The sequence below is a fragment of the Manis pentadactyla genome, chromosome 5, assembly GCF_030020395.1.
Source record: "Manis pentadactyla isolate mManPen7 chromosome 5, mManPen7.hap1, whole genome shotgun sequence".
Taxonomy (NCBI): Eukaryota; Metazoa; Chordata; class Mammalia; order Pholidota; family Manidae; genus Manis; species Manis pentadactyla.
This window is the reverse complement of record NC_080023.1, coordinates 41,431,778-41,455,433: the sequence shown is the minus strand read 5'-3', so window position 1 is coordinate 41,455,433 and position 23,656 is coordinate 41,431,778. Positions and strand designations below refer to the sequence as shown.

At 41.6% G+C, this 23,656-nt stretch overlaps 1 protein-coding gene across 1 annotated transcript in view; it reads left to right on the top strand.

Annotated features, from left to right (window-relative positions):
• LRRC66 (leucine rich repeat containing 66) overlaps window positions 1-4,738 on the top strand; it is a 42,979-nt gene extending 38,241 nt beyond the window's left edge. Inside the window, exons 3-4 of the mRNA XM_036892513.2 lie at window positions 224-413; window positions 1,603-4,738. Of these exons, the coding sequence (XP_036748408.2) occupies window positions 224-413; window positions 1,603-3,992 (2,580 nt within the window). The 3' untranslated portion in view covers window positions 3,993-4,738. The remainder of the gene's footprint in view (window positions 1-223; window positions 414-1,602) is intronic.
• Window positions 4,739-23,656: the final 18,918 nt, after the last annotated feature.

Here is a 23,656-nt window from a genome sequence, read left to right as displayed (position 1 = left end):
ACAACCCTGGGAGGTAGGCTCATAGAGAGTAGACAGTTTGCTGTGGCTCACAAAGTTGTTAGGAGCAGAGCAGAGACTTAAACCCAGTACTCTCTGACTCTCAATTCTGTGCTAAATTCATTTTGCCTCCATAGAAATGTAAACAAGGTCTATAACCATCCTGTATTTTGTCTCTAAGTGTCTTTATTCACAGACTACCCTAAATTTGTTTCTTCTCAAGCAGGTCATTGATCTCAGAAACAATGTTCTGACCACCATCCTACCAATGATGATCATTGCTTTAGAACTTCCCCATCTGGAGGCTAACTTGGCTGATAAACAATGGCAGTGTGACTGTAGCATGGCAGTCTTCCAGGATTTCATATCTGAGTCCTGGAGGGAAAAATGGCATCTAATCTGTAACAAGTCTATAGGTAAGTCAGTAGTACCTCTTCTCTCTGAAATGGTTTCAGGCGAACTGAAGAAAAGCCCATGAAAAATGTACTCCTGTATGAAACAGTGGCAGACAGAAAGCAGGAGGGCTGATCCATGGTTCATCAGCATCAGCTGTGGCGCAGCATAATCACTGGTACTTAACTGTTTTCCTCAGTTCATGAATGATTTTTATCAGGCAGTCAAAGAAACCTAGTTCAAATAGCTCAGAAACAATTGGATTTGATCAAAAACAGAAATTTCACAAGGAGAAAGCCCCAAAATGTCACTTTCTATCCCAATTCCTAACAGTTCAGCAGAGGGAGAACTTTTTAAATGTGAAATGCTATCACTTAAAATACTTGCTAATTACCCTCTGAAATTATAATTCTATACATACACAAAACACATGTATTTCAAAAATATATTTTTCTTTCATTTGTTCTCTGCCACTCTAACAAAGTGCTACAGTATGTTACTGGCGTGGACATTCTGGAAAACATTTTTTCACTGTTAACTGTCTTAGCTAAATCTTGTACTGCTAACTGAGGGCACAGGAGTCAGGTTGTTTTGTAATGAGACCTGCGCTCTGTTCTCCCCAGGACTGCCATTAAAGTAGAAACGTGGCCATGCTTACTGGGTTTAGAAGAAATCCTTGATGATTAGAGAGAAGTCTTAATATTGTTGGCCACATTGTTTCATTCCTCTTAAAAGCCATGACTGGCATTCTGAGTATGGAGGGCAAAATGTGAGGAACCAGGAGAGAAACCTAAGTATTTTTGTGTTTACCAGCACTGGGGAATGGTGAGGAAATGATATTACAAAGCCAAGGCAGACTTAGCAGGGAGATGATGGAATTTCTTAGAAACGTACAGGAGGTGAGGATAAACAAGAAGCACTGTGTCTGCCCCTCCATCTGGCTTGTTTCCTCCCATAGGCAGCAGTCAGGCAAGAAGCCTCAGAAATGAACCTAAGCCTGAAAGCCATGTGTAAAAGTGCACAGAGCCGTTTACATACTTAATGGCCTGAGATAATCAATCAACCAATAATCAGTCAGTAAGGCTGCTTATCATCATGTGATATACCCTCTATAAAGCCAGATAAGGACTGGGGTGGACTCACAGAAGCTTTTAAACCACTAGTATCTTATTTCAATGCCCATCAATGTGTGTTTCTCCCCTCTACTTTCAGGGAATAAGGAGGCATACTGGTGGATTCCCAAAAGCAGAATTTCCAGGGAGACCCACCATCCTCACATTAGCAGGAATTATATGAAAAGCCTTAGAACAAGCAAAGCCCAGAGGCCCCAGGAAAGACTGTTTGTGTGCCTTTCCACTCCAGGGAAGAAAAAACATGCTGGCTTTGATACCACTGAGAAGCAGAGACGGCCGCGAAGATGGGTTAAGAGCTCCAAGGATGTGCAAACTAGTGGCGGAAAGGAAGACACCTCCCAGGACTTCACCCTGGCAGTCTGCCTGGCGGTGTTCATCACGTTCTTTGTGGCTTTTGGCCTGGGGGCTTTTACAAGGCCTCATGTTGACAGACTGTGGCAACAGAGATGCCGGAACCGAAGCCCTGGTTCAGACAGTGTGTATTCGAACGAGGGCTTCTATGCTGACGTGGAGGCTGCAGGAAGCCCACAACACGGAAGGACAGGCCTGCCCCAGGCTTTCCAGGATCTCAACTCCTATGAGAACCATGACCTTTTTGTGGTGAGGCAGTGCAGCCCACACGCTGCTGTCGTTCCTGATGGGACGCAGCGGGAGAGCAGGAAGGAGCCTGGCAGCCCGCATTCTGTTCTCCGAGGACAGACGAACACCAGTAATAACACACTAATTAAAGCAGGACAGGACCATGTCTACAGGAATGACCATCTTGGAGAAATAAATTATAAAACTGTGGTCCAGGAAGATTCTCTCAGTGAGCAAATGGATGTCCCCACACTAACTGGCAGGTTACAAACTGTCTCTGTCTCAATCCATGATAATTCACATGAATTAAACCCACCACCCTCAAGACAAATGGCAGCTTCTTTCTCTAAAATGCGAACACATATAAAAACACAGAGGACTGGAGAGAGTCAAGGAAGAGAGTGCACTGAACAGTTACCTTCAGAGTTTGCGAAGGAAATGCAAGTGAGTGCTTACATTAATTCTTGGAATACACAGCAACAGAAGCTCAAGGGGGCCAGTGTTAAGGAAGAGCTTTCTGCCTGCTCCACAATGGTCATGCTCAGTGACCCAGGTGATATGGACCGATCCCCACAGGTCTTTCCTCCAGGATGGGGCCATGGCCTGCATGTCACTCCTGATATGCAGCCAGTGCATATACCTGTTCCTTCTGTCACTCAGTATAAGCTGGATCCCAACTACGATTCTGATGAAGGGTCTTTATTCACTCTTAGTTCTGTGAGTTCAGAGGATGCAAGAAATGAGACTGAAGAAGAGGCACTTGGCAAGGGGAGCTGTACAGCCAGCAAACCCCTGGAGGATGAGGACATAGGGGTGAGGAAGGACAATGTCACCTCATTAGAGAGTCTTGAGGACAATATCACCTTCCTGAGGATATTGGGGAAATGTGAGAATCAGGAGGATCATTTTGAAAAACCTCTCATTCCTGGTCCAGAGCCTGGTTTGTGTGAGACTCATATGCAGAGTGCCTCTAACACCAAGAAAATCGAGGATCCATTGAGCTTGCCTGGATCACTGGACAGCAGTCTTTTTAGTGATGAGATCCCAGGCATGGTCACTCATGATCACGTCACAGCTCCTCAGTCTGAGACAGCAGAGTGGCACTGCTCACTTAGAGACTTAGAATTTTCAAATGTGGATATTTTACTGCAAACACCACCAGATTCTGCTGAAGTTCCCTCAGACCCTAGTAAGAGTGTCTGTCATGAAAGAGACTCAGGCATTTATAAATATGAACCTTGCATTCAGGCAACAGACACAGCTCAAAATGGTATTCCTTTCAAGATCACTACAGGGAAAAACACAACACACCCAGAACAAGATTCTGAAGGGGGCAGCATGAATTCCAACCTGCTGGACACTGATGCAAATGAAGGGCTTGTATATCCTCGTGAGGACTGTGATTCCAGAAAGGCTATAAGCCAAACACAATTGTTACAGCCCTGTGGTCATGAACCAGCTCTTCAGTGTGAAAGAGGAGGGGGTGAATGTTTTGAAGATGGTCCCAAGAGCCTGCGACCATTATTACAAGACACCCTGGAGGATGAGGACATAGGGGTGAGGAAGGACAATGTCACCTCATTAGAGAGTCTTGAGGACAATATCACCTTCCTGAAGATTCTGGGGAAATGTGAGAATCAGGAGGATCATTTTGAAAAACCTCTCATTCCTGGTCCAGAGCCTGGTTTGTGTGAGACTCATCTGCAGAGTGCCTCTAACACCAAGAAAATCAAGGATCCATTGAGCTTGCCTGGATCACTGGACAGCAGTCCTTTCAGTGATGAGATCCCAGGCACGGTCACTCATGAACACATTGCAGCTCCTCAGTCTGAGACAGCAGAGTGGCACTGCTCACTTAGAGACTTAGAATTTTCAAATGTGAATATTTAAGCACAAACACCACCACATTCTGCTGAAGTTCCCTCAGACCCTCGTAAGAGTGTCTGTCATGAAAGAGACTCATTTATAAATATGAACCCTTGTATTCAGGGAATAGATACAGCTCAAAATTATATTCCTTTTAAGATCACTACAGAGGAAAACACAACACACCCAGAACAAGATTCTGAAGGGGGCAACATGAATTCCAACCTCTGGACACTGATGCAAATGAAGGGCTTGTATATCCTCATGAGGACTGTGATTCCTGAAAGGCTATAAGCCAAACAATTGTGACAGCCCTGTGGTCATGAAGCAGCTCTTCAGTGTGAAAGAGGAGGGGGTAAATGTTTTGAAGATGGTCCCAAGAGCCTGCTACATTATTATAAGATCTTCCAAATAAAACCAGTTCACTAGGAACACAGGAGCTCTTCATTGATAGAGATCAGGGTAAACATTCAGAGGAGAATCTGTTGCAGTTCAGAAAAGATGATTCTAACTTTTATACATAAATGGAGACCCAGAGCAACTTGATAGGAACTGGCTCTATGACAAAGACAAGGACATTCAATTTGAAAATCAAAGCAAAATTCAAGTTAACATTTTCCATACAGACTGAAGCACTTAGATGGAATTGCTGATCAGACTTTAATTAATTCTGCACAAAGAACTTCTTGGAAATTGTTCCCAAAACTACAAAAATGGAAGGATTCAGAGAAATTCTAAATATTTTTTTAATAAGCTGTGTTAAAAGAGGGACCATTGGAGAGGGGCGGAAGATGGCGGCGTGAGTAGAGCAGCGGAAATCTCCTCCCAAAACAACATATATCTATGAAAATATAACAAAGACAACCCTTCCTAGAATAAAGACCAGAGGACACAGGACAATATCCAGACCACATCCACACCTGAGAGAACCCAGCGCCTCGCGAAGGGGGTAAGATACAAGCCCCGGCCCCGCGGGAGCCGAGCGCCCCTCCCCCCAGCTCCCGGCGGGAGAAGAGCAGGCAGAGCGGGAGGGAGACGGAGCCCAGGGCTGCCGAACACCCAGCCCCAGCCATCCGGGCCAGAGTGCAGGGCCCTCGATACTGGGAAAACAGGGCAGCAAGAACAGTGAGCAGGCACTGGAGGCTGGGCGACAGAGGACATAAGAAAAGCGCGCGACCATTTTTTTTTTTTTTTTTGCTTTTTTGCTGCTTTGTTTTGGCGAGCGCTTTTTGGAAGTCTTAAAGGGACAGGGACCCCAATATTAGGGAAACAGGGCAGAAAGACCGGTGAGCAGAGGCCTGAGGCTGGCACCGGAGAATAAAGAAAAACGAACGACCACCTTTTTTTTTTAATTAAAAAAAATTTTTTTTTTTTTTTAATTAAAAAAATTTTTTTTCTTGTTTTTTTTTGTGGTCGTTGTTTTGTTTTGGCGGGTGCTTTTTGGAAGTCTTAAAGGGGCAGGGCGGGTCACTTAATCCAGAGGTAGGGAATCCGGGATCTCTGGGCACCCTAACCCCTGGGCTGCAGGGAGCAGGGAGGCCCCTTACGGAGATAAATAGCCTCCCAGCAGCTACTGCTCCAACGCGACTCTACCATTTTGGAGTAGCTGCCCGAGCCAGGCCACGCCCACAGCAACAGCAGAGATTAACTCCATAGCAGCCGGGCAGGAAGCAGAAACCCTGTCTGCGCGCAGCTGCGCAGCACAAGCCACTAGAGGCCGCTGTTCTCCCAGGAGAGGAGGGCCACAAACCAACAAGAAAGGAAGTCCTTCCAGCCGTCACTCGTCCCAGTTCTGCAGACTATTCCTATCACCATGAAAAGGCAAAGCTACAGGCAGACAAAGATCACAGAGACAACACCAGAGAAGGAGACAGACCTAACCAGTCTTCCTGACAAAGAATTCAAAATAAGAATCATAAACATGCTGACAGAGATGCAGAGAAATACGCAAGAAAAATGGGATGAAGTCCGGAAAGAGATCACAGATGCCAGAAAGGAGATCGCAGAAATGAAACAAACTCTGGAAGGGTTTATAAGCAGAATGGATAGAATGCAAGAGGCCATTGATGGAATTGAAATCAGAGAACAGGAACGCATGGAAGCTGACATAGAGAGAGACAAAAGGATCTCCAGGAATGAAACAATATTAAGAGAACTGTGTGACCAATCTAAAAGGAGCAATATCCGTATTATAGGGGTCCCAGAAGAAGAAGAGAGAGGCAAAGAGATGGAAAGTATCTTAGAAGAAATAATTGCTGAAAACTTCCCCACACTGGGGGAGGAAGTAATCAAACAGACCACGGAAATACACAGAACCCCCAACAGAAAGGATCCAAGAAGGGCAACACCAAGACACATAATAATTAAAATGGCAAAGATCAAGGACAAGGAAAGAGTGTTAAAGGCAGCTAGAGAGAAAAAGGTCACCTATAAAGGGAAACCCATCAGGCTAACGTCAGATTTCTCAACAGAAACCCTACAGGCCAGAAGAGAATGGCATGATATATTTAATACAATGAAACAGAAGGGCCTTGAACCAAGGATACTGTATCCAGCACGACTATCATTCAAATATGACGGTGGGATTAAACAATTCCCAGACAAACAAAAGCTGAGGGAATTTGCTTTCCACAAACCACCTCTACAGAACATCTTACAGGGACTGCTCTAGATGGGAGCACTCCTAGAAAGAGCACAGCACAAAACACCCAACATATGAAGAATCGAGGAGGAGGAACAAGAAGGGAGAGAAGAAAAGAATCTCCAGATAGTGTATATAACAGCTCAATAAGCGAGCTAAGTTAGGCAGTAAGATACTAAAGAGGCTAACCTTGAACCTTTGGTAACCACGAATTTAAAGCCGGCAATGGCAATAAGTACATATCTTTCAATAGTCACCCTAAATGTTAATGGGTTGAATGCACCAATCAAAAGACACAGAGTAACAGAATGGATAAAAAAGCAAGACCCATCTATATGCTGCTTACAAGAAACTCACCTCAAACCCAAAGACATGTACAGACTAAAAGTCAAGGGATGGAAAAACATATTTCAAGCAAACAACAGTGAGAAGAAAGCAGGGGTTGCAGTACTAATATCAGACAAAATAGACTTCAAAACAAAGAAAGTAACAAGAGATAAAGAAGGACACTACATAATGATAAAGGGCTCAGTCAAACAAGAGGATATAACCATTCTAAATATATATGCACCCAACACAGGAGCACCAGCATATGTGAAACAAATACTAACAGAACTAAAGGGGGATATAGACTGCAATGCATTCATTCTAGGAGACTTCAACACACCACTCACCCCAAAGGATAGATCCACTGGGCAGAAAATAAGTAAGGACACGGAAGCACTGAACAACACAGTAGAGCAGATGGACCTAATAGACATCTATAGAACTCTACATCCAAAAGCAGAGGGATATACATTCTTCTCAAGTGCACATGGAACATTCTCCAGAATAGACCACATACTAGGCCACAAAAAGAGCCTCAGAAAATTCCAAAAGATTGAAATCCTACCAACCAACTTTTCAGACCACAAAGGCATTAAACTAGAAATAAACTGTTCAAAGAAAGCAAAGAGGCTCACGAACACATGGAGGCTTAACAACACGCTCCTAAATAATCAATGGATCAATGACCAAATCAAAATGGAGATCCAGCAATATATGGAAACAAATGACAACAACAACACTAAGCCCCAACTTCTGTGGGACACAGCAAAAGCAGTCTTAAGAGGAAAGTATATAGCAATCCAAGCATATTTAAAAAAGGAAGAGCAATCCCAAATGAATGGTCTAATGTCACAATTATCGAAATTGGAAAAAGAAGAACAGATGAGGCCTAAGGTCAGCAGAAGGAGGGACATAATAAAGATCAGAGAAGAAATAAATAAAATTGAGAAGAATAAAACAATAGCAAAAATCAATGAAACCAAGAGCTGGTTCTTCGAGAAAATAAACAAAATAGATAAGCCTCTAGCCAGACTTATTAAGAAGAAAAGAGAGTCAACACAAATCAACAGTATCAGAAACGAGAAAGGAAAAATCACGACGGACCCCACGGAAATGCAAAGAATTATTGGAGAATACTATGAAAACCTATATGCTAACAAGCTGGGAAACCTAGGAGAAATGGACAACTTCCTAGAAAAATATAACCTTCCAAGATTGACCCAGGAAGAAACAGAAAATCTAAACAGACCAATTACCAGCAACGAAATTGAAGAGGTAATCAAAAAACTACCAAAGAACAAAACCCCCGGGCCAGATGGATTTACCTCGGAATTTTATCAGACATACAGGGAAGACATAATACCCATTCTCCTTAAAGTTTTCCAAAAAATAGAGGAGGAGGGGATACTCCCAAACTCATTCTATGAAGCTAACATCACCCTAATACCAAAACCAGGCAAAGACCCCACCAAAAAAGAAAACTACAGACCAATATCCCTGATGAACGTAGATGCAAAAATACTCAACAAAATATTAGCAAACCGAATTCAAAAATACATCAAAAGGATCATACACCATGACCAAGTGGGATTCATTCCAGGGATGCAAGGATGGTACAACATTCGAAAGTCCATCAACATCATCCACCACATCAACAAAAAGAAAGACAAAAACCACATGATCATCTCCATAGATCCTGAAAAAGCATTTGACAAAGTTCAACATCCATTCATGTTAAAAACTCTCAGCAAAATGGGAATAGAGGGCAAGTACCTCAACATAATAAAGGCCATCTATGAAAAACCCACAGCCAACATTATATTGAACAGCGAGAAGCTGAAAGCATTTCCTCTGAGATCGGGAACTAGACAGGGATGCCCACTCTCTCCACTGTTATTTAACATAGTACTGGAGGTCCTAGCCACGGCAATCAGACAAAATAAAGAAATACAAGGAATCCAGATTGGTAAAGAAGAAGTTAAACTGTCACTATTTGCAGATGACATGATACTGTACATAAAAAACCCTAAAGACTCCACCCCAAAACTACTAGAACTGATATCGGAATACAGCAAAGTTGCAGGATACAAAATCAACACACAGAAATCTGTGGCTTTCCTATATACTAACAATGAACCAACAGAGAGAGAAATCAGGAAAACAACTCCATTCACAATTGCATCAAAAAAAAATAAAATACCTAGGAATAAACCTAACCAAAGAAGTGAAAGACTTATACTCTGAAAACTACAAGTCACTCTTAAGAGAAATTAAAGGGGACACTAACAGATGGAAACTCATCCCATGCTCGTGGCTAGGAAGAATTAATATCGTTAAAATGGCCATCCTGCCCAAAGCAATATACAGATTTGATGCAATCCCTATGAAACTACCAGCAACATTCTTCAATGAACTGGAACAAATAATTCAAAAATTCATATGGAAACACAAAAGACCCCGAATAGCCAAAGCAATCCTGAGAAAGAAGAATAAAGTAGGGGGGATCTCACTCCCCAACTTCAAGCTCTACTATAAAGCCATAGTAATCAAGACAATTTGGTACTGGCACAAGAGCAGAGCCACAGACCAATGGAACAGACTAGAGAATCCAGACATTAACCCAGACATATATGGTCAATTAATATTTGATAAAGGAGCCATGGACATACAATGGCGAAATGACAGTCTCTTCAACAGGTGGTGCTGGCAAAACTGGACAGCTACATGTAGGAGAATGAAACTGGACCATTGTCTAACCCCATATACAAAAGTAAACTCAAAATGGATCAAAGACCTGAATGTAAGCCATGAAACCATTAAACTCTTGGAAGAAAACATAGGCAAAAACCTCTTAGACATAAACATGAGTGACCTCTTCTTGAACATATCTCCCCGGGCAAGGAAAACAACAGCAAAAATGAGTAAGTGGGACTATATTAAGCTGAAAAGCTTCTGTACAGCAAAAGACACCATCAATAGAACAAGAAGGATCCCTACAGTATGGGAGAATATATTTGAAAATGACACATCCGATAAAGGCTTGACGTCCAGAATATATAAGGAGCTCTCACGCCTCAACAAACAAAAAACAAATAACCCAATTAAAAAATGGGCAGAGGAACTGAACAGACAGTTCTCCAAAAAAGAAATACAGATGGCCAACAGACACATGAAAAGATGCTCCACATCGCTAATTATCAGAGAAATGCAAATTAAAACTACAATGAGGTATCACCTCACACCAGTAAGGATGGCTGCCATCCAAAAGACAAACAACAACAAATGTTGGCGAGGCTGTGGAGAAAGGGGAACCCTCCTACACTGCTGGTGGGAATGTAAGTTAGTTCAACCATTGTGGAAAGCAGTATGGAGGTACATCAAAATGCTCAAAACAGACTTACCATTTGACCCAGGAATTCCACTCCTAGGAATTTACCCTAAGAATGCAGCAATCAAGTTTGAGAAAGACAGATGCACCCCTATGTTTATTGCAGCACTATTTACAATAGCCAAGATTTGGAAGCAACCTAAATGTCCATCAGTAGATGAATGGATAAAGAAGATGTGGTACATATACACAATGGAATACTACTCAGCTATAAGAAAAGGGCAAATCCAATCATTTGCAGCAACATGGATGGAGCTGGAGGGTATTATGCTCAGTGAAACAAGCCAAGCGGAGAAAGAGAAATACCAAATGATTTCACTTATCTGTGGAATATAAGAACAAAGGAAAAACTGAAGGAACAAAACAGCAGCAGAATCACAGAACTCAAGAATGGACTAACAGGTACCAAAGGGAAAGGGACTGGGGAGGATGGGTGGGTAGGGAGGGATAAGGGGGGGAGAAGTAGGGGGGTATTAAGATTAACATGCATGGGGGGGTAGGAGAAAAGGGAGGGCTGTACAACACAGAGAAGGCAAGTAGTGATTCTACAACATTTTGCTATGCTGATGGACAGTGACTGTAAAGGGGTTTATAGGGGAGACCTGGTATAGGGGAGAGCCTAGTAAACATAATATTCGTCATGTAAGTGTAGATTAGTGATAGCAAAAAAAAAAAAAAAAAAAAAAAAAAGGGCAGTTCCTGTGTGGTAACCTCCAACGAGTTCTACACAAGGGTATAAAGGGCATATAAAAGTGTAGGCAAAGGGTCTGTTTGTGTTTATACAGAGGATCAAAGCCTAATTGGGCTACCCCGAAAATGAACTAAGATACGATATGAAAAAGAACTTCCAACATCTGCACCCTCTGGAAGACTCATGCCAGAAGATGATCATCAAAAAACCCCAACAAAGATCCACGCACTGCTACAGCTGTAGATGCACTCATCCCACCAGTTCCTGGACCTGCCATGGGAATGAGGAAGGAGATATCTAAGCTGGCCTGTGCATACAGTAAAACAACAAAATTGGACTGGATCTATACTGTTGGAACTCAACCAAGAATTTGGAGAAGTGCAAATTGTAGCGCTCCAAAGTCTTACAACTACAAACTATTTATTGTTAAAAGAACATATGGCATGTGAACAGTCCCCAGGAATGGGTTGTTTTAATTTGTCTGATTTCTCTCAGACTGTTCAAGTTCATTTGGACAATATCCACCATATCATAGATAAGTTTTCACAAATGCCTAAGGTGCCTAACTGGTTTTCTTGGTTTCACTGGAGATGGCTGGTAATTACAGATATGCTTTGGTTATGTAACTATACTCCTATTATGTTAATGTGTGTGCAATTTAAGTAGTAGCTTAAAACCTATACATGCTGAAGTTACTCTACAAGAAGATATATCAAAGAAATAATCAATCTTCCCATGTTTTCTTCCGCCTGCTACTTCTATAGCTTTTCTTCTTCCTTCCTAATTACAACCCTTAAATAGAATTCGTGCCTCATATCAAATTTACCGAGTATCATAATTCTTCCAAGTGGTAAAGATACCTCAAGACAAATGCTGGGCATAGAAGCCACAGGGCATAAATATGCAAAGAAGTAAAAAGCTAACTTTTTCAAACAATAAGGCTTCTCTCTCACTTACCAACTTCACATTTCCCTGTATGGCCCCGGAAGATGACTGGTTAGCCAGAGACGGGTAAGATTCCTCAAGGGAGGAACAACCTAAGACAGGCACAGTCGCAGGGGGGCCATCAGGTGAGAAATTGGGGATCAACAGAGGTGAGGCTTAGAACCTCACCCCCCCGTTCTGAGAGAAATCTTCTGCATACGTGGATGTTTTATTGCCCTGGTCTAGCTTGGATTAACACATAGTCTACAGGCACACACCTGATCATCTACATGTGCTCTCTTACAACACTAAACTATGTTTTCTCCCTTTATCTTGTATCTACCTACCACTTCAGCATTTTATTAAAAATAATAATAATAAAGAGAGAAATGTGGTATCCACATATAAATCAAGTATAAAAACCAAATCAGTATTCATATTTGAACTGACTGTTTATAGTTCATAATGCATGAGCAAAACCGAAAGTTTCTGTGATGACTGCCCTTGTACTGTTCACTATGTAACTTATTCATTATGTAAGAATTTGTTCTACATGTAAAAACTTGTTTGTTATGCCTCAGAAGATTGGAGACTGACAAAAATTAGGCTTGGGGTGGAATAATGATTGTGCATTGAGCATTGACTCCCCTATACAGAATTTTATTGTCGTTAACAACCATTTGATCAATAAATATGACAGATGCCCTCACAAAAAAAAAAAAAAAAAAAAAAAGGACAGACTTCCAATGGTAAAATAAATTAGTAACCGGGATGTAATGTATAGCATAAGGAATATAGTCAAGATATTGTAACAGCCTGGTAGGGTGATAGCTGGAACCTAGAATTATGTATATAAATGTTCTACCACTGTGTTGTACACTTGAAACTCATGTAATGTAATACTGTGTGTCAACTACCCTTCAATAAAAAATAATTATTAAAAAAAAAAAAAAAAAAAAAGAGGGACCATTTTCTAGAATTAAATGTAAATTAAAAATCAATTTTCAAGAAAGGAAATGTTTTTCTGTAAATGAAAAAAGTACTCCATCATTATCCTTGATTAGTCCCAAGAATCCCCCAATCCAACTGTTATCATCACCACTAGTCTTATAGGGTCTAAGTCCTCAGTAACTCTGTCTCAACCCTCAAATAAGGCATATGCTTTATTGATCACCTAGATTGTTTTAAGGCCTCTTTGTGACCTTTAGTACTTCTCCTTGCCCTGACTTACCCCTAAATAACCTTATATCCTATTCATCTCTTCACTACTCAAAACTTTTGATAACTCCCCATTGCCTATATAAAGACCAAATCCCATAAGCTGGCACACCCTGCCTTTCCAACTTCATCTCATGACATTATTAGTTCACCACATTCTACATTCTGGTTTACATCACTTAAGTGAATCATTTATTCATTTCATCAAAATTTTAAGGCCTTCACTGATCTCTAATCAATTTCTTCCCCCTGTTTACAATTGTTATTTTGAAATTTTCCTGTCCTTGAACTTTGAGAAAATTTAGGCTATCAGAAGAAAACTCCCTCACTCCCCTACCCCATAGCAGTAAATATTTAACTATCCATATCCCTTCTTTCTTCCAATCTAAGACTTAAGTGGTTAATCCCTCCAGTCTGCTCTTACTGCAGTCTTGGGCATGGATCTATTACCTAGAAAGATAGACATGAGCCACTGAAGAAGGGTGTAAGTCCAGGGAGAGGAAATCCCGAGCCAAAATACCTGTAGAAACTAAAATCAGTCAAAGGGAGAAATAAAGTTTAAAATCCATTTATTGCTTACAAACTGCAGTCTGGCCCTTCTCTCTCTCCTGCTCCAGCAGCAGCAAAACCAGCCCTCCCCTCACCTCTCAGGTACAGATAAGGGCCTCTGTTGCCCAGGTAATTACCCATTCATATGGAGATGAACTTCTCTTCACCCCTGAGAAATTATGCAAATCCACTAAAGCCATACTTCTCTTCACCCTTGAGCTCCTGTTGATATGCAAATATACTAAAACCAGGTGAGATATTCTGGAAATATTACAACTTTACCCACAGGCCACCCCTCCAGAAATCTCGCCTTACAATTTACTCATTTCCCCTCTTCCAACCAATCTAATAACATATAATAGCAACAGCAATAAAATCTTGATAATCCTCAAGCCAGAGGATTCAGCCTATGCAGATTAAATAAATGTACTTTTCAGCACAATCCCTCGCTAAGCACAAAATATGTTTCTACATTTGTTTACTCATTCCCAACAACCATGCTAGATTGCTCACAAAACTTTTGCCAAAAATTAGACAAAGGCAAGCCTCTCTTTAAGAATTTTTTTCTTGACAACAGCAACATAATCATAATTCTCAAGCCAGAGGATTTAACTAGGTCCAAAGTTCCATGCAGATTTAAGTACAAAGCTTGTCCATTCCAGCCATCATGTGGCATTTTCAGCCAGGGGACACATCCAGGACACAAGGACTGTAGAGGCAAATAACTGTGATTCTGGGGGGCCACTTTGGTGTTATTCCAGGAATACACAGGAGACCAGCTTCCAGGCCTTTACCCCAAGGTGCCAGAAGGGCCAGTCATCGCTGGTCCATGTGTTGAAATGTGCAGGGCCATGGCCAATTTATTCCTAATTGCTGCACCCATCCTTGCAATGCATGTCCAAAAAGTGGGTGTGTTGATCGCTCTCAATCACCAGTGACTAAAGGAATCCTGTTCCCTGAAGAGCAGCTGAGTTGTGAGATTTTTTTTCTTTCCTGCTGAAGGTTCTAATTTTACTCTTGCTCTTTTGGTTCTGCTTTCCTAGAAAACACCCAATATGATCAAATTTGACTTGTTGGTTAGACTGCATCATTTTCTAATTGCACATGAACTAATTCATAGAATAGAAACATGCTGTGTGACATCATCAATTTATTCCCTCTCTGTACTGGCAGGAGAAAGGGCTAGAAGTTATTCTTCCACCTCCTGGAAGCTAAGCTGACATATTCCCATTTAACCAATGGAGTTCAGCACAGCAGCACAGCAGGACTCCAGGGTTAGCAGGAGAAGTTTTGCAGCTTCTGCCTGGGTAACTTAAAATGCTCACTCTGGACAAAGCAAGCTGCCATGTAAGCAGTCCTGTTACCCTCAGACTACCACACCATAAGGAAGCCCAAGCTGGCCACATGGAGAGACACCCAGTTAGCACCCAGCTGTTCCAGACATCCAAGCTGAGTGCCAAACATTTGCACAAAGATAATGACTTCAGCCAGAGCCACCACCTGATTGCAGCCCTGTAAGATCCAAAGCAAGAGCGACTCAACTGAACCTGTCAGCCTCCAGAGCTCTGAGAAATAATAGTCAAGTGCTACTGTAAGCCACTAAGTTTTAGTGGGGGGATTGTTTGTGCATAGTTAACCGGAGCATAGAGGAATGTACTGTACTAGCATGTAAATATTAGTCACAGGAATACAGATTAGACTATTTGTGCTGAGGGTAGTGTTCGGGTACCTGTTGCTGGGTTATTTGGGGTCACAAGTAGAAAAGGTCTCCCTTGCATACATGAGTTCACAGCAATATTTTTAGGTTTAATTTTAGATTTGCTCTATGACATACCTACTAACAATTTTAGTTCCTATTCCAAACATTAACTTCTTTTCTTTCATAATTTTCCAAGCCATAGAATTATTTATAACTGAAATTGAATAATATAACTATTCATTTTGTTCTTCCACACAAACTAAGTCCAAAATAAAAGTGTTAATATTAACATAGATAATAAAACTACTGGAAGAATTATAAGTGCAGTGGTTGGCCATCACATCTGAAAAAATCCCTCTACTGATTGCCACTCCAGTTCCTTTGTTCTGATTTACTGGGGTTGAAACATAAATACATGTTGTGTTTAGGTTTTGAGATTGTTAAAGGCCTTGTTATTTTTACCACTGCCTGATTCAAAAACCAGAAAGCATAATGTACTCTCTAAAGTATTTGTAGACCCAGAAATAGCTTTTAGTAGGGAAAAGAGAAAACAACTTGTTTGAAATTTATTTACATTTACAGTAATTACTATTACTGTTACTATCGCTTGCCCTAGTTGCCTTTTGTGACTTTTTAAACTTTTTAAAAACCTGTTTCATTACTATTGACATGCAAACAAACAAGAGAGGTGTATATTTCATGTGGGCAAGGAGAAACTTTTATCATAAAACGATTTGATAACAAGATGGAGTTCTGATGGCTTTATACTGCATGGCCAGAAAACACAGCCAGAAAGAATTGTCACCGGAGACAGGGTGGTCTCTCTTACCCGAGACTTTGTCTCAACCCTATTGTTTAGGAAATACTCATTTGGTTGCAGCACCTTCTCTTTTCAGCAAAGAGATATTATTTTCATATAATGCCCAATTAAACAAATGTACCTTTAGGTACAGCAGAATTTGCTTATAAGTTCCCTTTAATTAAAATATACTCCTTTCTTAGAGAGACTTGATTGTTTTTTACTTTCATCAAAAAGGGGCTTGTGGGACTGAGGTGTGTAATCTCTGTTTGTCTCCCTCAGTATGTGACCTCGTGCCGAGTGCCTTTTGTCTGTGAGGGTTCTTCCACAGGGCCCCGTGTCTGCCCTTGACCATGCAGGCTGCCTCACAGGGTGGTCACCAGAGGCCTCTTCCCTGGCTCTGTGGGATTTTTGGATTCCAGGCAAGTTTTTACATTAGCTTTACAGATTGTGGAAAAAGTATGGACTTGGAGGGAATGGGATCACTATGGAGACCACTGCTTTAATGTGGGCATTAGTTGAGGAAGGTGTCAAGGGACTGGAAATAGAAGGTCCAACTTGAAAGACTTTATAAAGGAAGGAGCCACAGTGCTGATTGATTAGCCCAGTCCCCGACACGGAGTGAGGGCTGAATAAGTATTTGTCAGCTACATGAGTAATGGAATGAAGGGACAGAGCACAGGCAGAGAATTCTGCTCTAATGAGAGGCAGTAGATCTTTTTAAATCTAGATTAATCCTTCTCTCTACCATCACCCCTTTCCACACCCTAGACTTGCTGAAGAAACAGGGTAAATTGTCCTGCAGAGTGACCTACATTCTGCATTTGGCCAATTGCTTCCTCCTAGTCATTTTGTTCCATTAAGTATTTGGAATTCCTGCTGTTTCTGTCTAGGGATCATGTTTCTTCATTATTTGCTTGTGAATATCCCACCCACCTTCCAGGAACCAGCTCAAAACTGCTCCCCTCTTTATGAAGGCTCTCTTGATTGTTCCAGAATCACCTTCCTCAGGCCTCTCTGTGCTCCCCAAATTCACACCTTGTAATTCTATTTAGTCTATTTTTTATTCTGCTTTGAACTACATTATTTTTCTGTCATATTTGTATCTTGGAAGAGGTCCCTGGATAACCTCCTCTGGTAGATTGCCCCTTCCCTAAAACACTACGTTACAAGACTTCAGGTTTCCTTTTTTTAATCATCAGACTGTCTTCCAAATGTACTGAGCCAAAAAGCTGGCTTGATGAAACTTGATGCTAAATAGCAGCTTAAATAAGGCCCTAATATTGTTTTTGAAATGTAAACATGGAACTCACTTTCTGCCATATATTTCTGTAGCAATAGTGGGCTATTGGATCAGCACTGTCCAGGACCCTAAAGTTGGCTTCTCTTGACTTGGGTCAGGACTACTCCATTTACCCATCAAAAACAAGACCCTCTGACTTTCTCTGCAGAGTAGCCCAAAGCAACAAGATGCACCCTGGATGGTACACTGAATACCACTTGGAAACTCCAGATTATCAGAAAACTCCTTCTTTCTTTTCCCTGACATCACTATGTGCTCCACCCAGAAAGGCTGGAGATGATATTGAAACTTGCTGGGGTTTTACCCATACCTCGTGGGGATGCATAAAGATCTATTCCTTTGGAGAAAAAAGAACTGAATTCCAGTTCCATCTCCAGAACTAGAAAGCCAGTCCTAATGCAACCTGTGTCCTGTAGCATGAGGACTGTAAGCTCATTGACACAAGGATCATGTTTTATGTATTCTCCCACCCCCTACATTCTAATATCAAATACTGAACAGAACTCAAGGAAAAGTCAAATGTCAAATAATCCTTATTAGGGTAAATAATTTCATCAAGATAAACATAGAGTTGACTCCTCAGTTTTAATGAAAAGTAGTGAGATCTAGCTAATAAGCAAGGACAATTAGCAAAGCTTGATCTGTTCTGGGTGGAGCACTGTAACTCATTTAATAGCAGATGTAGCTGGAAGGAGCAAGTGCATGGGTTCCTGCCAAAGGAAGGAAAAAAAACGCAGGTTTTTGCCTGGGATCTGATGTTGAAATTAGAAATGACTTTCAAATCAAATGTAAAGTTCCAAAATGAACAAAAATGAAAAAATAATCTCTCAGTATCTATTTTTGGAAAAGAGAACATTTTTATGATACTAGATATTTTCCATAAATTCTTCACTTTCATGTAAAGTCAAGTCTTTCTCTATAATTAATACCTTTGATAACTAGTGTAAATATTGCAGTCTTTTCTTATGTTTCATTGATTTAAAAGCTCATTTCCTACCCAAATGCAATGCTTTAACTGTTTAAATAGCAGTTACCTGGATATACGTGTGAAAAACCTAAAGTTACATACACCATCACTGACTACTTTTAGATTCACTAATTATAAACATTTTTGCCATATTTGGTTTCCCTGTCTCTCACTTTTCCTCTCTCCCTCACTCACTTATGAAGGGTGTGTATATCTTTAAAAAAATGTATAAGATTCAGAAACATAAATGAATATACAAAATGCTGTCACAAAGATCTCCAATCTAAATAAGTAAAACAGTATTTTTTTATGTTTACAGACTCTATGGACATCTTGTAGATATCAAAATTGCTGTAGATACACTTTTGTTTTGCCTCAGTATGGATTTATTAATGTTGACTGCATTCTCTGAATGATATCCACACACCCTTCTGCAAGGGGAATGAAGTTCTGATGCTGGGCGAGGAGAAATAATGTTGATAATCATGCAGAAAATAAATTCATTTTCCCTCCTTTTTTTTTCTTCAAATTTTTCATTCTGTTCTTTCTTATAGATGGTGTAGGTAACTAAACAGACTCTGGGGAAGCATTGTTCCAATCTGAAGCAGTTCCCAGGTGAATAATGAAATCAGCACTGGAAGAGCCCACCATTGATTCCAACCTTATTCTATAGATAAGGAAACTGAAGCACAGGCTAGTCAATTTACTGCCCAAGGTCAACCAGCTAGTTCTTGTTTCCAATCAGAACTCACTGGATGCCTGCTATCAATGAAGGACAATCCTTATCCTTTCCTCCATCATTCCCACTGTTTCTCTTCTGCTCTGGCTGGCTTGCCAGCTAGGGGGCCCTGCCACCCAGGAGATTTAGGAAACATTTTTTCTGGATGTCACACCCTCCTTCCCAGGAAAGTCATCTGCCTGCTGCTGTGAATGTGTCAATTGGCACCCTCACTGCTTCATTCACTGGGACAGGGGATGATACCTGGCAGTTGGAAGTAGCCCAGTGCTTTCCACCTTTCAAGCCTGAAGTTCACCTTCCTGCCACCTGAAGGGCCAGGGCTTCCCCATTCCCACTCTCCATGGCCCCCTCCCTGTGGGGGTACACCTGTGGTCCTTCCTCTCCCCACCCCACACTGCCTTTCCCTGCAGATGGCCTGGACACACTTTGCCAGACCTCAGAGAACCTTACAATCATGGTAACCCCTGAAACAGCCCTTGATTGCCCTGCTTTTCATTTAAGCACCTGGAGTGTGGTTGTTCTGGAGTTGTTCCTGTTGCAGTCAGCCTGGACCCAGCCAGCAGAGGCCCATTTGCTCTCAGATCAGGCTCCCTGCCTCCTCCCAGCCCCCCATAGTGCTGCAAGCTCCGGGCCTCTCCCCTCTCTCCCCACCCTACCCCGGAAAGACTTGGCACAGCAGGAGACCTTCAAGCAAAGAGAAATGCACCATTCAGCATCTCCCTGTTTACTGCAGGAAAATATCAGCTGGCAGTACTAATTTTTTTTAGGGATGCCAGTTTAGCAAATAAAAATACAGGATGCCCAGTGGGTTTGCCTTCCAGGTAATCCAAAAATACTTTCTTAATAGTTAACTATGTCCTGTGCAATATTTGGAGCCTGTTTATGCTAAATTATTATTCATTGTTTATCTGAAATTCAGATTTGATTGGGTGACTTATATTTTACCTGGCAAACTTATTTTCATATTCAAATAAAGTGAACTGAAAAATCTTTCACGCCAGGTCTTAAAGGGTCTATAGTTGGAGCAGCAAGGGTGGAGGAAAGCAAATATTACAGAGCTATGTTTGCTAGAGCAAAGAAGTGATTAGATGTCTGTTATGTTCTGCATTCTGCATTAAGCACATGCCACTCATGTGTACAAAAGTACCTCCTTTGGAAGCCGAGGAACTGCTTTACAAAGCATTAAAAATGGAAATTCACTCAAATGGGGGTGGGGGGAAGAAAAAAACCCAGAACATCAAGTCCTGCCTAAAGTTCCCAAGGAAAGAACAAAATAAACAGTGAGAAAACCAAATAGTTGCAGAAGTGTTTCCTTGCACAGAAGCAATGAGTTACTTGTCGGCAGAGTGGATTATGTAAAACTTTCCTTTTCTAAAAAAGAGCCTTGCTGAAATTCTTCCATTCTGTAAGTCCTGCGAATGAGGTCACGCCACTCACACACATGCTCCACTTACTCCCAGACCTCCTGGCTTCAAAATGCATCAGCTTTCACTGTGGGTGACTCAGCCTGGAAAGAATGACTTTCTGCTAATTCTCAGGCACACTGAAAACTACCAAAAGCGTGACTTTGGTCAGAGTTACAGTCTCGGTTTAATTTTTTGGTATCATTAATGCACAATTACATGAGCAACATTATGGTTACTAGACTCCCCATATTCTCAAGTCCCCACCACATACCCCATTACAGTCACTGTCCATCAGCGTAATAACATGCTATAGAATCACTACGTGTCTTCTCTGCATTATACTGCCTTCCCCATTTTCCCCCCTCCAAATTATGTGTGCTAATCATAATGCTCCCTTTCCCCCTTATCCCTCCCTTCCCACTCATCCTCCCCAGTTCCTTTCCCTTGGTAACTGTTAGTCCATTCTCGGGTTCTGTGAATCTGCTGCTGTTTTGTTCCTTCAGTTTTTGCTTTGTTCTTTTACTCCACAGATGAGTGAAATCATTTGATACTTGTCTTTCTCCACCTGGCTTATTTCACTGAGCATAATACCCTCTAGCTCCATCCATGTTGTTGCAAATGGTAGGATTTGTTTTCTTCTTATGGCTGAATAACTGAATAATATTCCATTGTGTATATGTACCACAGCTTCTTTATCCATTCTTCTACTGGTGGACACTTAGATTGCTTTCATTTCTTGGCTATTGTAAATAGTGCTGTGATAAACATAGGGGTGCATATGTCTTTTTCATACTGGGCTCCTGCATTCTTAGGGTAAATTCCTGGAGTGGAATTCCTGGGTCAAATGGTAGTTCTATTTTGAGTTTTTTGGGGAACCTCCATACTGCTTTCCACAATAGTTGAACTAATTTACATTCCCACCAGCAGTGTAGGAGGGTTCCCCATTCTCTACATCCTTGCCAACATTTGTTGTTGTTTGTCTTTTGGATGTTGGCCATCCTAACTGGTGTGATATGATATCTCATTGTTGTTTTAATTTGCATTTCTCTGATGATTAGTGATGTGGAACATCTTTTCATTTCCTGCTGGCCATGTGAATTTCTTCTTTGGAGAAGTGTCTGTTCAGATCCTCTTTGGGTTTTTTAATTGGATTGTTTGCTTTTTGTTTGTTGAGGTGTGTGAGCTCTTTATATATTTTGGATGTCAACTCCTTTTTGGATATGTCATTTATGAATATATTCTCCCATACTGTAGGATGTCTTTTTGTTCTACTCATGGTGTCCTTTGCTTTACAGAGCTTTTTAGTTTGATATAGTCCCACTTGTTCAATTTTGCTTTTGTTTCCTTGCCTGGGGAGATATGTTCATGAAGAAGTTGCTCATGTTTATGTCCAGGAGATTTTTCCTATGTTTTTTCCTAAGAGTTTTATAGTTTCATTACTTACATTCAGGTTTTCTATCCATTTTGAGTTTACTTTTGTGTATGGGGTTACACAGTAATCCAGTTTCATTCTCTTACATGTAGCTGTCCAGTTTTGCCAGCACCAGCTGTTGAAGAGGCTGTCATTTCCCCATTGTATATCCATGGCTCCTTTATCATATACTAATTAAAGATATATTCTTGGGTTTATATGTGTGTTCGGTAGTCTGTTCCACTGGCGTGGGTGATGTCAATGGTAAAGGTAAGGGGTCAAGTCCAGTGGCCAGGGCTAGGGTTAGGGTTAGGTGTTCAGTAAAGTATATGAAGAGGATAGGGTTATGTTTAGAGTTTGGGTCAGGCTGTGATGTAAGGGCAAGGGTGTGAATGAGGTTCAGGGTTATGGTAAGGCATGGGTGATGTCAATGATCATGGTGTGGGGTCAGGTCCAGGGTCTAGGGCTAGGGTTAGGGTTATGTGTTCGATAAGGTGTATGGGGAGGATAGGGTTATGGTAAGAGTTCAGGTCTGGCTCTGATATGAGGGTGAGGGCGAGATTGAGGTTCAGGGATATGGTGAGGCCTCAGTGACTTCGGTGGTGATGGTGAGGGGTCAGGTCTAGGGACCAGGTCTAGGGTTAGGGTTAGGTGTTCGGTAAGGTGTATGGGGAGGATAAGGTTATGGTTAGACTTCAGGTCTTGCTCTGATTGAGGGCAAGAGCGAGATTGAGGTTCAGGGTTATGGTGAGTCATCGGTGATGTTGACGGTGACAGTGAGGGACCAGATCCAGAAAAAGGGCTATGGTTTGGGTTAGGTATATTGTAAGGTGTACGGGGAAGATAGGGTTATGGTTAGAGTTAATATCCAACTCTAATGTAAGGGCAAGGGCGAGATTGAGGTTCAGGGTTATAGTGAGACTTTGGTGACATCGATGATGGTGGTGATGGAAAAGGCACAGTGGTAGTGTTATGGTTAGGTATTGATTAAGGTGGATGGGGAAGGTTGGGTTAGGATTGGTGTTCGGGTCCCTCTCTGATGTTAGGGCAAGGGCGAGATTGAGGTTCTGATTTACGGTGAGGCATGGATTATGTCAATGGTTAAGGTGAGGGGTCAGGGCCAGGTGCCAAGGGTAGGGTTAGGGTTAGGTGTCTGGTAAAGTGTACGGGATGATAGGGTTACAGTTAGAGTTCGGGTCCAGCTTTGATGCAAGGGCAAGATTGAGGTTCAGGGTTACGTTGAGGCTTGGGTGATGTTGATGTTCATGGTGAAGGGTCAGGTCAGGGTCCAGGGCTACAGTTAGGGTTAGATGTTTGATAAAGAGTACAGGGAGGATAGAATTATGGTTAGAGTTCGATTCCGGCTCTGATGTGAGGGTGAGGGTGAGATTTAGTTTCAGGGTTACACTGAGGCGTGGGTGTTAGTTAGGGGTGACAGTTAGGGGTTAGGTACCATGGAACAGCTAGGGCTAGGGTTAGGTGTAAGGTATAGTGTACCAGGAGGATAGGGTTATGGTTAGAGTTTGGGACAGAATCTAATGTTATGGCAAGGGCAAGATTCAGGTTCAGGTTTTCAGTAACGTGTGGGTTAAGTCAATGGTGATGGTCCGGGGTCATGTCCAGGGG